Source organism: Harmonia axyridis, chromosome 1 (assembly GCF_914767665.1).
Source record: "Harmonia axyridis chromosome 1, icHarAxyr1.1, whole genome shotgun sequence".
Lineage (NCBI taxonomy): Eukaryota > Metazoa > Arthropoda > Insecta > Coleoptera > Coccinellidae > Harmonia > Harmonia axyridis.
Window position 1 is genome coordinate 72,147,021 of NC_059501.1, and position 11,089 is coordinate 72,158,109.

The following is an 11,089-nucleotide window of genomic DNA, read 5'->3' on the forward strand; positions in this document are numbered from 1 at the left end:
CATTCATTTAACAAATTTTTAGTTACTCTTATGTTTCGCCTATATAACTTTTTTATTTCAGAATAGAATATTTAGTTTGAAATTTGATATAACGATCCAATAACAATTGGCGCCCCACGTTGGGTGCCAATAAATTAGTAATATAGACGATCTATAACATAACTTTCCAATATTCTCTATACTTAAACAAAGAATTTTTATTCGACTGAATGAATTTGGTAAGCAGATATTTCAAACTTTGAATTTGTACCTTTCAATTATACATTTTTGTGCTCCCTTCTATTTTGTTCATTCTCTCTGTAGCCTTGTAGCCCCTAGTCCAAATATGTAAATGAAACGTTGGCTCAGTCCAAATTAGTCACCCGATTTCAACTATCCTAATTCTTTGTATAATTACAACTCAAACATTTCTTGATAAAATTTTCTGGGGTTAAATGAAAAACATCCTCTTCATTGAGTTGACCACTATTTGTCTACGAAATTTTACGGCTATTGGATGAGAGATTTGAGAGTCAAATGGTTACAAACAAATGAACAAACAAAAACAAAATCGTATTATTATTATGCATACAACAATGATATGAAATTCAGTCATTTTTTGTTAATAAATGATGTGGTAACCTTCACATACGTGAGATGTCTGTATTAAAAAAAAAAGCAGAGTCAATTCACACAGGCTTTACTGCTTCAATTCCAATTTCAAATGCGATAGTGGTCAATCCTTATAATTCAACTCCAATAACATATAACTTAAGAGTCCCCAGATGGCCAGCTGCGTATTCCCCATTACGCAAACCTCATCCTTTATTCATTTTCCGATTTTGGGAGTATATACAAACATGCTAAACAAAACGTGAATCATTTATGTACGCGGGGTCGTTTGTGTGTCAAATCGCGTCGTCGATGCGTAGGGGGGTAGGATAGTTTGATGGCTGAGTTGGGGTCATCTTGGGGTGAGTCGGACGCCGGTCAGTTGTCTTATTTGGTCCAGATTAGCGTCGGTTTTGAGGGTTTTGAACCTATGTCAACGGCGGTTGGGGGTCGGTCGAATTTGATAATAATAAGTAATGAGGATAGTTTCGGAATATTATCTGTAAGTTGGTTATTTTATTGAATCCACATAAAATGATAATTCTTTGATGTCCTGCTGATCTCCAGCAGATCAAAAATATTGCTCTTCCTATACTTTAGATCAGCTATAGAGGATGTCCGACTCAGGAGCCGGAAAATCACCTAAATCAAATAACATATCGGAGTGTTCGCGCAATTTGGGACTTTTGATTGATTTACGCTTCAAACAGCACATCAGCAAGTATATTCAATTGGCTCACGGTAATTTGAAAAGTTTATATACGCACAGACAGTTGTTATCTTTACCACAAAAGAAGGCACTAACTGATTCCTTGGTACTGTCTCATTTTAATTATGTAGATGTTGTGTACGGACAATGCCTGGATTCCATAGAAAAAAGTAGAATTCAGCGTGTCCAGAAGTCCTGTTTGAGATTCATCTACGGAATTCTTCGGCGTGAATTGAAACTAAACGTCCTCCGTACCTCACAAATAAAATACGTTACAGAACAGATGTCCACTATTCGAATCTGCGTCATCGTGGATTGATCACACCGCCATCGCCACAATATAGAACTTCGCTTTTTAGAAGATCGTTTGTGTAGCTGTCTATAATTGCACCCATCAGTTGTTATGGAGCAACTGGCCAGAAGGAATTAAGTAACTCAACTATGGATACCAGAGCATTGTGATATTGAAGGAAACGAAAAAGTCGATGAACTAGTAGAAGGAGCAGCAAGGTTACCACCTGTTGGTCCTGAGCCCTTCTGTGAGCTTAGAAAAGACCAATATGTCCAACGGTCCAAAAATGAGAGTGGAACAATAGAAAAACTCTCTGAAGAAACACTCCGGGTCTTGCTCAGGCGAATAAATTTTTGGTACTTTCACCGACCTATACCAGAAAGCTCCTGAAGCTACCACGAGCTGAGTTTCGGGTAATGGTGGGACTGCTGATAAAATACTGTCGGGGCAAATACCTTTTGTATCACATGGATAAGTCAGCAAATGAGATCTGCAGGCTCTGTGGAAAGGAGGTAGAACTCTCCTAAGTATGTCGTCGGTTTCGTTAACCGTATATTCGGCCTCCCTGGGATTTGTAAGAATAGGTAGGGTTAAGAACAAGAACTTCTGAATGAATTAACATAAGAGACAGGACAGAGATGAATGTCCAAACGTCTATCACCCTTGTTTGGAGATCTAAATTTTCCAATATTCATAATTCAATTTTCGAATATTTGTTTAATTATCTCTGAGTTTTTATTGGCCAAATTAAATTATTTCCCTTAAATTGATATTCAAATTTCACGGCATTGCAGGCTACACGTCTGAAATATCGGCAGCTGCTGTTTTTTTGGACACATGTTATGTTATTATTCTTACTGCCGAACATCTGAGTCGACTCGCTAGTCGCTAGTGCTATCAAAAAGTGTCCATAATAATCACTGCAAAATTATCAAATTCGATCCAGTGCTGTGACCCAACATCTACAGGACCAAGGACCAAGATTTCAGAAAATATTGATGAGGTGAGCGGTTGCGATTAAAATTATTTTTTCTGTGGTGAACCTGGTCGGTCATTATTTTTTTAAAACTTCTTTTGTTAAACTAGCAATTTTTCTAAGTTCACAACCCAGAAGAGCAACAAAGTTGCCATTGTTGTTGCCTGTATTCACTAGAAGAGTGGAAGATGCACTCGATGAAGAAGATTAGAAGTAAAAGCTGATTTTTTATTAACTTTGTTAAAATCCATTCAATGAATATCAAAAACGAGTCATTCTAATTTCAACTAGATTATTCAACAACTGTTTCGATACACAGCAGCTTCTTCAGATTCCTCAAATTTTGAACTGGCTATTCTCAAAGTAAACTTTTTTTTTGCAAGGTCTAATTAGCTTTCAGACCAAAAAAGTACTGGGATGACAATCCGGATTCCATTCCACGTCATACTCATATGAAGTTCCCCCCATAACTCCCCCTAACATCCCATCCATAATTCACAGCGCTATCCATCTTATTTGCATATTTCCACCTAATAGTGCAACAATAACTCATTCGACCGCAGCAAGCGTTGACGCTCTTAACGTCGCCTTGCTGACAGGAAGTCCCGTCGGTCTGAACGGGCCCTTAAATATTTCATAACCGAATTAAGGAACCTGGCTTGGTCTAGGGCCGTATTAATTAGCATTCCCACCTGACGTCATGCTAAGATTCGCTCCTCGCAATCAGGTTGCCTAGGTAATCTAGTAATCCGGTTGATTAAGCCCCGTTCCGACGTCTCTCCAGTCAGTCATGCCAACTGCTCCGTGAATGCTCGGGTGATCTGATTAAGTTTGAATTAATCATATCGCGATTAGCTGGCTGAGTGGGTGTAACTAAATTATGGATTGAGGGGTAACAGCGATTTCTACATGACATAATCTGCCTGTTTGCCATCGACAAGGGGTGAAATTTCTTAGACCAGAACTAAGACTATTATGCGGGATGAATTCCAAGGATCTAGAGGTTTATTCCCTTGCAACTGTTGGGAGTGGAGTTATGAAATTTAAGACGAAATTAGTCTGATGAGGGTCTCGGAGATATTTTGTATCGTGGATCGTTATTCTCAAAAATTTCAGTGTAAAGATCGGTTCAAATCATCTGAAAGAGTGGCTTCAAACTACGTCCACTACTACTAACTGCTTTTTTCTGCAGTTTAAAAACTCTATCCACGTGTGGAGAGGATCCCAATATGTGATTCTAGATCTAAAATGACTGAAATGATAGGACATACATATTTCATCATTAGTTGTTGCTCTAAGTCTGGAGAAGGCTGATGACAAGTTTTTACATCAGTTGTTGATATGATGTTGACAATTTAAATTACAGTCAACTGCAAGACCAAGAAATTTCGTCAAACGTATTTTATGGATTGTGAATCAATTCTCAATAAAATACTCTTATCGCAATGGTGGATAGTAATTTTCAACGAAAATTTAATGAAGACTGTCTCATCACTATTCATATAAAAATCATCATTAGCAAACCAGAAATTCTCACCGTACTATCACGTGCTATAGTCAAAGCATCATTAACTGATTTACCAGAACATAGAGGTGTGTTACCATCCGAAAATATTAGTGAATCCAATGACATCAGGGATGTCATTGAAGAATTTTAGAAAGAGCAATGGACCCAATATTGATCCTTGTGGTACACCACACTTAATCCTGAGTGAAGCTGAACGCACACAATCAACTTCTACTAGCTGCATTCGATTTGTCAAATATGATCTTATCAGTTCATGGATTTGACCGCTCTAGCCCAATGAATTCATTATATTCAAAAGTAGATCATGTGAGTCATGAACAAAAGCCTTACTCTCACGGTCTTCTATTTTCTCATAAAGATCAGAGATAAAACACATGATAGCTGATTGATTTGATTTCGTTTTTCTGAAACCATGTTCACAATTTGTGAGTAAGTTATACGTAACTAAAAATAAAATAGTTTTCACCAAAAGTAAAGAAGAGTATTGTTTTTGATTATATTCCACACACTCAAACTAAAACTTGTTGGTAGCGTTTTTATATTCAGTTGAATTCAGATTTTCAGCTTCCAGCAGTATATTTCTATGGATAGTTTTATATTTTTCATAATAAGATATATTTTCAGTTAATCCAGTTATATTCGCTAATGAATACAACTGTTTTAACATTTTTGAGGATTCTGATTCCAATCCGAAGGCTAGTTTTGACATTCGACCTAGAAATTTCTGGAGCTGCCTACCACAGTTGTAGACGAAACGTCAAAAAAAAAATCATTCAAACAACTGAAAAAAAAAAAACACTGAAATATTTCCCACGAAATTTGTCACGCTATAAAAAATTTTTTATTAGTCGGGAACATTTTCAGCTCAAATAAGTCAAATGCAATTGATTTAGTCATATAATATGACTAAATGACTCGAACAAGCATGTTATTTTTTTTGTATTAAATATCAGTTATCTAATTGAGAGGAAATATACTGAAACTAAATTTTTCACATAAATCTTTACCACAGAAATTGAATCCATTTGCAATAATTTAAATGAACATGAGTCAAATATCTAATGCTTGAATACCTATTTATAATTGCATAGTTCCAAGTATTATTTTTCGTACATTGAAATCTCACGTAATCACTTATAAATATTTGAACGAATAGTGTTTTCTAAAGAAACGTAGAAGTTTGAATGCGTATGAGACATATCTTTTGTATACAGATTAACTTTTCATGAACTTCGATTAAAATTTCAATTATTCTCATTTGCTGCTTCATTTCATAAACGCGAAATATGACAACACGTATAATAATAGTTTGTCTTCTAGGCTTGGTGAGTGATTTTGTTTTTTTTCAATCAAATTAATGTAATTTATCCCCACTAACATTTGAGTAAGTATTTCATTTTAGATAGTCATCTTGGTGAACCTTATTTGAAATGGAGAAATATAATTATTATTGAGTATGTAATTATTTATCTGGACCCTAAAATAGAAACACCATCTTCCATTAAAAAAAAGATTAGAAATCAATGTTCTATGTATGTAATGGGGCTTTGTTTTCCGAAGCTTCGTTTCAATTGTCACCAAACACTCGAACAATAATTCATATTCTCTTTTCAGCTAGCTATTCAAGTATCTACAGTGGCATGCATAGATGAAGAACTTACTTTCAATGTAAATCCAAAGCCAATCAGAAACATCAGATCCCTAACATCAGTCACAGGAAAATATGAACTACAAAGTTCTGTTGAAACTCATATCACTTCATCGATAGATAATATAATTTCAAAACTACTGAATACAACAGTTGGCAAATTAATCACAGATGCATTTTTGGATACTCCCAAATTCGTATTTGAAATCAATAATTTCCTTGGTAGAGATGTCCTGATACTCAATAAGAATAGGTTAACGATAAGCTACATCAATGTCACAGAAATCTTCAAACGTCAGATTTCTTATTTTCTGGAACATGATTTTAAATTGAATGGAATACTACTCAAGTTTGCAGAAGGATTTGTACCAAAAATAGTGACTGACTTCACTCGCAAACTCCGACCAGTTTTGGAGCAAGTTAACATCACAGTACCATCTGCTTCAAAAGGTTTGAAAGGAGTGTCACAAAATGGAATAAGTAATTTAGTTCTCGATTTAGTTGTCATTCTTCTTAAACCGTCTCAGGTTAAAATAAACCAAACCCTGCTCAACGTTACCAACGAACTCATCTCGCTCTACAAACCAGTACTACCTAAAGATTACTTTCAATCTATCTTCTCCTGTGGTATCAATCAGACAATACTGAAGCTGATAGAAGTGATAGAGGTCATCAGAGAATCTGTCAACGGATTATTGTTACCACCTAATCGAATCTCAAAGAGGTCAGTGGATGTTTCTGAGAATGAAAAAAATGGAAAACAGACTAAAATTTTTGGTTTTATTATCGAGCCAATTAGGAATTTATTGGCTCTCATTCTCACACCTTTGCACCGTGCGATGAAGGGACTTATGAATTATATACTTGTTACTTTGAGACCTATTGTAGGAAAAATCATTCTGAGTCCTATAGAGAATATAATCATGAGTATAATCAATTTGATACCTTGTGTTAGATGCTAGTTATATTGTGCAGAGTTTGAATAGAAAGCACTTCAAATTTTGATCCATGGTTTATTATTTCCTTCTAAGCATTCAGAACTACTTGAACCTCCAAGTGGGCCATTGCAGTAGGATCTAACCAAACTGTTGACCGCTGGGCCAATGAGGCTGTAGAGGATAGTCACACACAGTAGCATACTGTTAATATTCAAAAGGTAATATTGAAAAATTCATAAGTCTGAAACAATATATGTGCGCTAGAACTTTTTGGTGAAAAATATCAATGTAATCGTGGTAGCACATTATGTGTTCGAAACTTTCTGAGAAATTATTTTTTCAATCGATTGCTCGATTTTTTAAAAATGTATGGATTATGTTCTCGAGCTTTGAAATCAACGCGGTATAATGACCAATTTTTGAACCAATTTCCTTGAAAATAGCCCTTATCTTTCCTACGTTTGGAATATTCAAATTAAAAAATAACAAAGCAAGAAGTGTTTCAGCTTAATTTTCAAATATATTTGATCTTACTGAAATGAATATTCATATCATTCATTAGGTGAAGCATTTTTTTATTAACTTCATTAGATGACTTTCCTTCGTCCTTTCATTTAGCTTTCGATTCTTGAAGTTATGTTCCATGACAAAAATCACTACACAATTTCGCATAATATGAAATTGTGAAGTTGTGTCGATGCAGTGTTGAAGTTTCAGTCAGTGCATATTTTTTCATCTCCAATGTTTTTTTTTTGATAAATTATCAACCTCTATTCTTCTCGAAAGAAACTCTTCCAATGGAATTTTTACTTTTTTGGGTTCTACGTTCCATATTTGTCAATTCGTCAACGTCAAGCAGTTCAACCTGAAATTCATCATCATTTCTCAGAAGTATTGAATATGGTCAAACAGATTGAATAAAGTTATGGTTTTAATTGGACTTCTAATTGAATTGTTGAATATACTCGAACGATAGTATAAGTATCCAATATTTTCTGCATGGAACTAATTTGAGAATTTATATTGTTTTTCATATCACATACAGGTAATAATTTATAACTCAGTGATGTAATTTGTTTATTTACCGAAATAAACTCCATTATAATAACGAGTACTCAGGAGCTATTGAGCTCTCGTTGATAGGTGCATCAATTGCACCCTTTAAGACTACAGAACTGTATAGAGGTATAATGTCACCTATACGAACGTAATTCTACTAAAGTAGTAGAAATAAATCCCATGAACTCGGAATCTCAAAAACACACCACCCAACATTATGAACGAGTTTCAGATTAAGAACTCAATAAATTTTATAACACCTTATTTTTGTCATAAGGATCTGGCTGATATTTTTCCTTCCCAACTTAAAATTGGTACAATAAATTTGAATTAACAATGCATACTTTTTGTTATTCTTTTAGTTTCAAATACTTTTGATTTGTTTGTTCATACATAGAAATGGAATTGACAATTTTAGAATAATTCATTAATTCAAAACAGAATATTAGAACATCAGACGATTTGAAGAATCACTTTCTTCTCAAAACGCTGAAATTCATGCACCAGTTGCGCCTTTGGAGACCACTGAACTGTGTACAGATATATGCGTGTGGAAAATAAGAGTCATATTCACGGAACCTATAGTCGTATTTCAGTTCTTTTTGTCATGTAGTTATGTTGTTTGAAAACGGCCAACTAGATAAAATTGAATTTGAGGACAGATTAGACTTTACCGAGTTGAACCTTATTGTTTGAGGCCATTTGAAATTTCAGAGGATCTCTTCAAAAAAACGAGCGTTCAAAAACAGTGTCAACAACTCTAGTAAGTGTAATGATTGATGCAGATCAAAATATTTTTTTCGAAAATGTTTCAAGTATTGATGCATACCTCTTGGTCAGAATTGTCGATGGACCGCTTCAGCGATTGTGGCGACGGCTTACGCACTTCAGCTACTGGAAACTCATCTGTCCTCATAGATTTCCTCCTGGAAGACCTCTCAAAATCGTTCTGAGACAACTTTTGAGACATGGCTGAGCTTCTACTGCTACTACGCGAGCGTCTTCTCACAGATTCTCGCATCTTTTGTAGTGGCGATTCACTAGGAAGGGGAGTCTCTGATACGGAGCTTTTTTCTGGGTGTTCTTCCCTATATGCGACTAGATTGGAGACTGTAATTCCTGAACCAGAAGTACTCTTAGTATCTGAAAATGAGACACTCGTTAAGACATTGAAATTGCATCTTGTTCTCTGCCTCTGATGACCTTCTTCTTCGATATTCAGTTTGGATCGGTTTAGGAGTTTGTTCGAGTTGGGTATGAAAGATCCGGGTGGAAAATTAAGACTGTTTCTTCTGTATTCGTCACTACTTCCACTGAGTCTCTTAGCCATTAGTCTTGTTGTTATTCCACGTTCGAAATCTTCGATTTTGTGCTCTGATTTGGGACGCACTTCGTACTCTAAACCTTTCTCGAACATTCTTGAAAAACACGGGGAATTTTGGCTATTTTCGAAATGGTAGAGAAAAACACTTATGAATTTGACAAAAAATTTATTTTGATGTTGATTATGTCAAATGCGACACCAGATAATTAGAATGAAATGCATATTTTTATATCTTTGATATAATTTATTCATGCTGAATTCCATGATTGTTGTTCAAATCCAAAAAAAAATTTTCGAATTCTTCGAATTGTGTTTGAGAATGACGTCATTAATCTTCACATTTTAGAAATTTTGAAGGGTAAGCGTGCTTTGAATTCAACATTTGCATAACGTTTCTTCACTCCCTATCAAGTAAATGCTCAAAACCTAGTTTGTCATCATTTCAAGAATCGTTCTAGAATACTCATTTCCAAATGAACAATGACAAAGTGTGAAATACGAGTGGGCTGTTTTATAAACATTTACCGAATACAAACGGGAACGTCATCATGGAACAAATTTATTAGGATATATTATTTGTAATGGTTGTTTTGTTAAGAGCTTGAGAACATCAAATGATAGTAAAAGGTAGAAATATTCTTGGAATAAATTTTTTATAATTTTAATCTTGAAGATAATTACATGGTATTAATTTATCGAATATAATTTCCTACATATGTCCGTTGCTGCTTCGAGTTACATAATCCAAAAATATTGAGGAGTTTGCGACGAATAATTGTACAATAATATAATTTATAGTATATCAGAAATATTCAATCAGGAAAAAACAAATGATTGACTTTGTTAATATAAACAACATACCTATCAATCCTATCTTACTGAATAATCGCTATGAACTAAGTTGCAATTTTGATAATTATTTTGATTTTCAATATTTATTTCTCTGTGAATCGACATCAGCACCAATCAATTCCTGACCTGTGGAGTTTCTCAAAGGTTTCGAGGCGTTTAGAGGATCTCTCCAGAGTACATGTTGTAACTGGTGGAGTTGCCACTGTTTGCCAGTATTTTCAGAAACAATTTCTGATTACATTATTGGGGTGTAATGCACAGCATGTTGCATAGAGCCGTAGAAAACATAGATAAAAGTTTTAATTACGAATATCGATCACCTCGACCCCACATCAAGTTCCAATTGAGGCAAATTGCTTTAAGACGAATATAGGAATGGGATATATTATACTCACTGACATACATACTACAACACCCAGAAGGAGCTGTTTAAATATCGAATTTTTTTTTGGTAATTCATAGTATAGCAAGGAGTACCTAAATATTGAATTTGGAAAAAAAAAACGTGAAAGTTTTTTCATATGAACAATTTTTGTTACTTAAATATTGTAATCGATTTTACAAGTTTTTTAAATTTTACAACAAACCAGCTATTCGAGGATGTAATTATCTGAGCGGTTTACCGCCGGATAAGGTCTTCTGGACTACAGCATTATCGACCCCATCTTTTGTTACCTCTGACAGTTGAGCATCGCCGGCGACGATTACAGTGGTGCAGAGAACGTCAACATTGGAATGTGGAATGGCATCAGGTCGTCTTTTCTGATGAATCTCGATTCTCCTTGGGTGCATATGATGGCCGAAAAAGGGTTTGACACGTCGGGGAGAAAGACGTGAATCTCAGTTTGATGTTGAGTGTCATGTACATCGGACAGTTGGCGTTATGGTATGGGGTGCTATTGTTCATGCAAGTAGGTCACCCTAAGTCTTTATTCGAGGTAACATTACAGTACTGCGTCACCTTCAAGAAATTGTGGAGCCATATGTTCCCCCTTACTTTAACCGACTCGATAAGATAATGACCTCATATTGCCAGAGTTAGATTAAACTTTTTCAAAGCGACCCATGTGAATCTTTTGCCATGGCCGCCCAGATCCCCTGATCTTTCGCCCATAGAGCATGTTTGGGACATCATGGGTAGAAGGCTTGGAAATTTTCCCCAGCCCCAACGG

General features: G+C 35.2%; 2 protein-coding genes across 4 annotated transcripts; one reads left to right on the forward strand and one right to left on the reverse strand.

Annotated features, from left to right (window-relative positions):
* The first annotated feature begins 5,262 nt into the window (after positions 1-5,262).
* Positions 5,263-6,749, forward strand: LOC123688945. Of its 2 annotated transcripts, none has more exons than XM_045627698.1 (2): positions 5,263-5,421; positions 5,711-6,749. In XM_045627698.1, exons 1-2 carry the CDS (start codon positions 5,383-5,385, stop codon positions 6,704-6,706), a joined length of 1,035 nt encoding a protein of 344 aa, XP_045483654.1. In that variant the 5' UTR covers positions 5,263-5,382; the 3' UTR covers positions 6,707-6,749. The 2 variants fall into 2 exon arrangements, with proteins under 2 accessions (XP_045483654.1, XP_045483655.1); XM_045627699.1 differs by having other exon boundaries at positions 5,279-5,423; positions 5,725-6,749.
* Positions 6,750-7,182: 433 nt separating this feature from the next.
* LOC123688946 lies at positions 7,183-9,259 on the reverse strand. 2 transcript variants are annotated; one of them, XM_045627701.1, is made up of 3 exons: positions 8,945-9,259; positions 8,571-8,884; positions 7,183-7,547 (listed from the first exon to the last, which is right to left on the reverse strand). In XM_045627701.1, the coding sequence occupies exons 1-3, from the start codon at positions 9,156-9,158 to the stop codon at positions 7,446-7,448; spliced, it is 630 nt and encodes a 209-aa protein (XP_045483657.1). In that variant the 5' UTR covers positions 9,159-9,259; the 3' UTR covers positions 7,183-7,445. The 2 variants fall into 2 exon arrangements, with proteins under 2 accessions (XP_045483657.1, XP_045483656.1); XM_045627700.1 differs by having other exon boundaries at positions 8,571-9,259.
* Between the last annotated feature and the right edge of the window lie 1,830 nt (positions 9,260-11,089).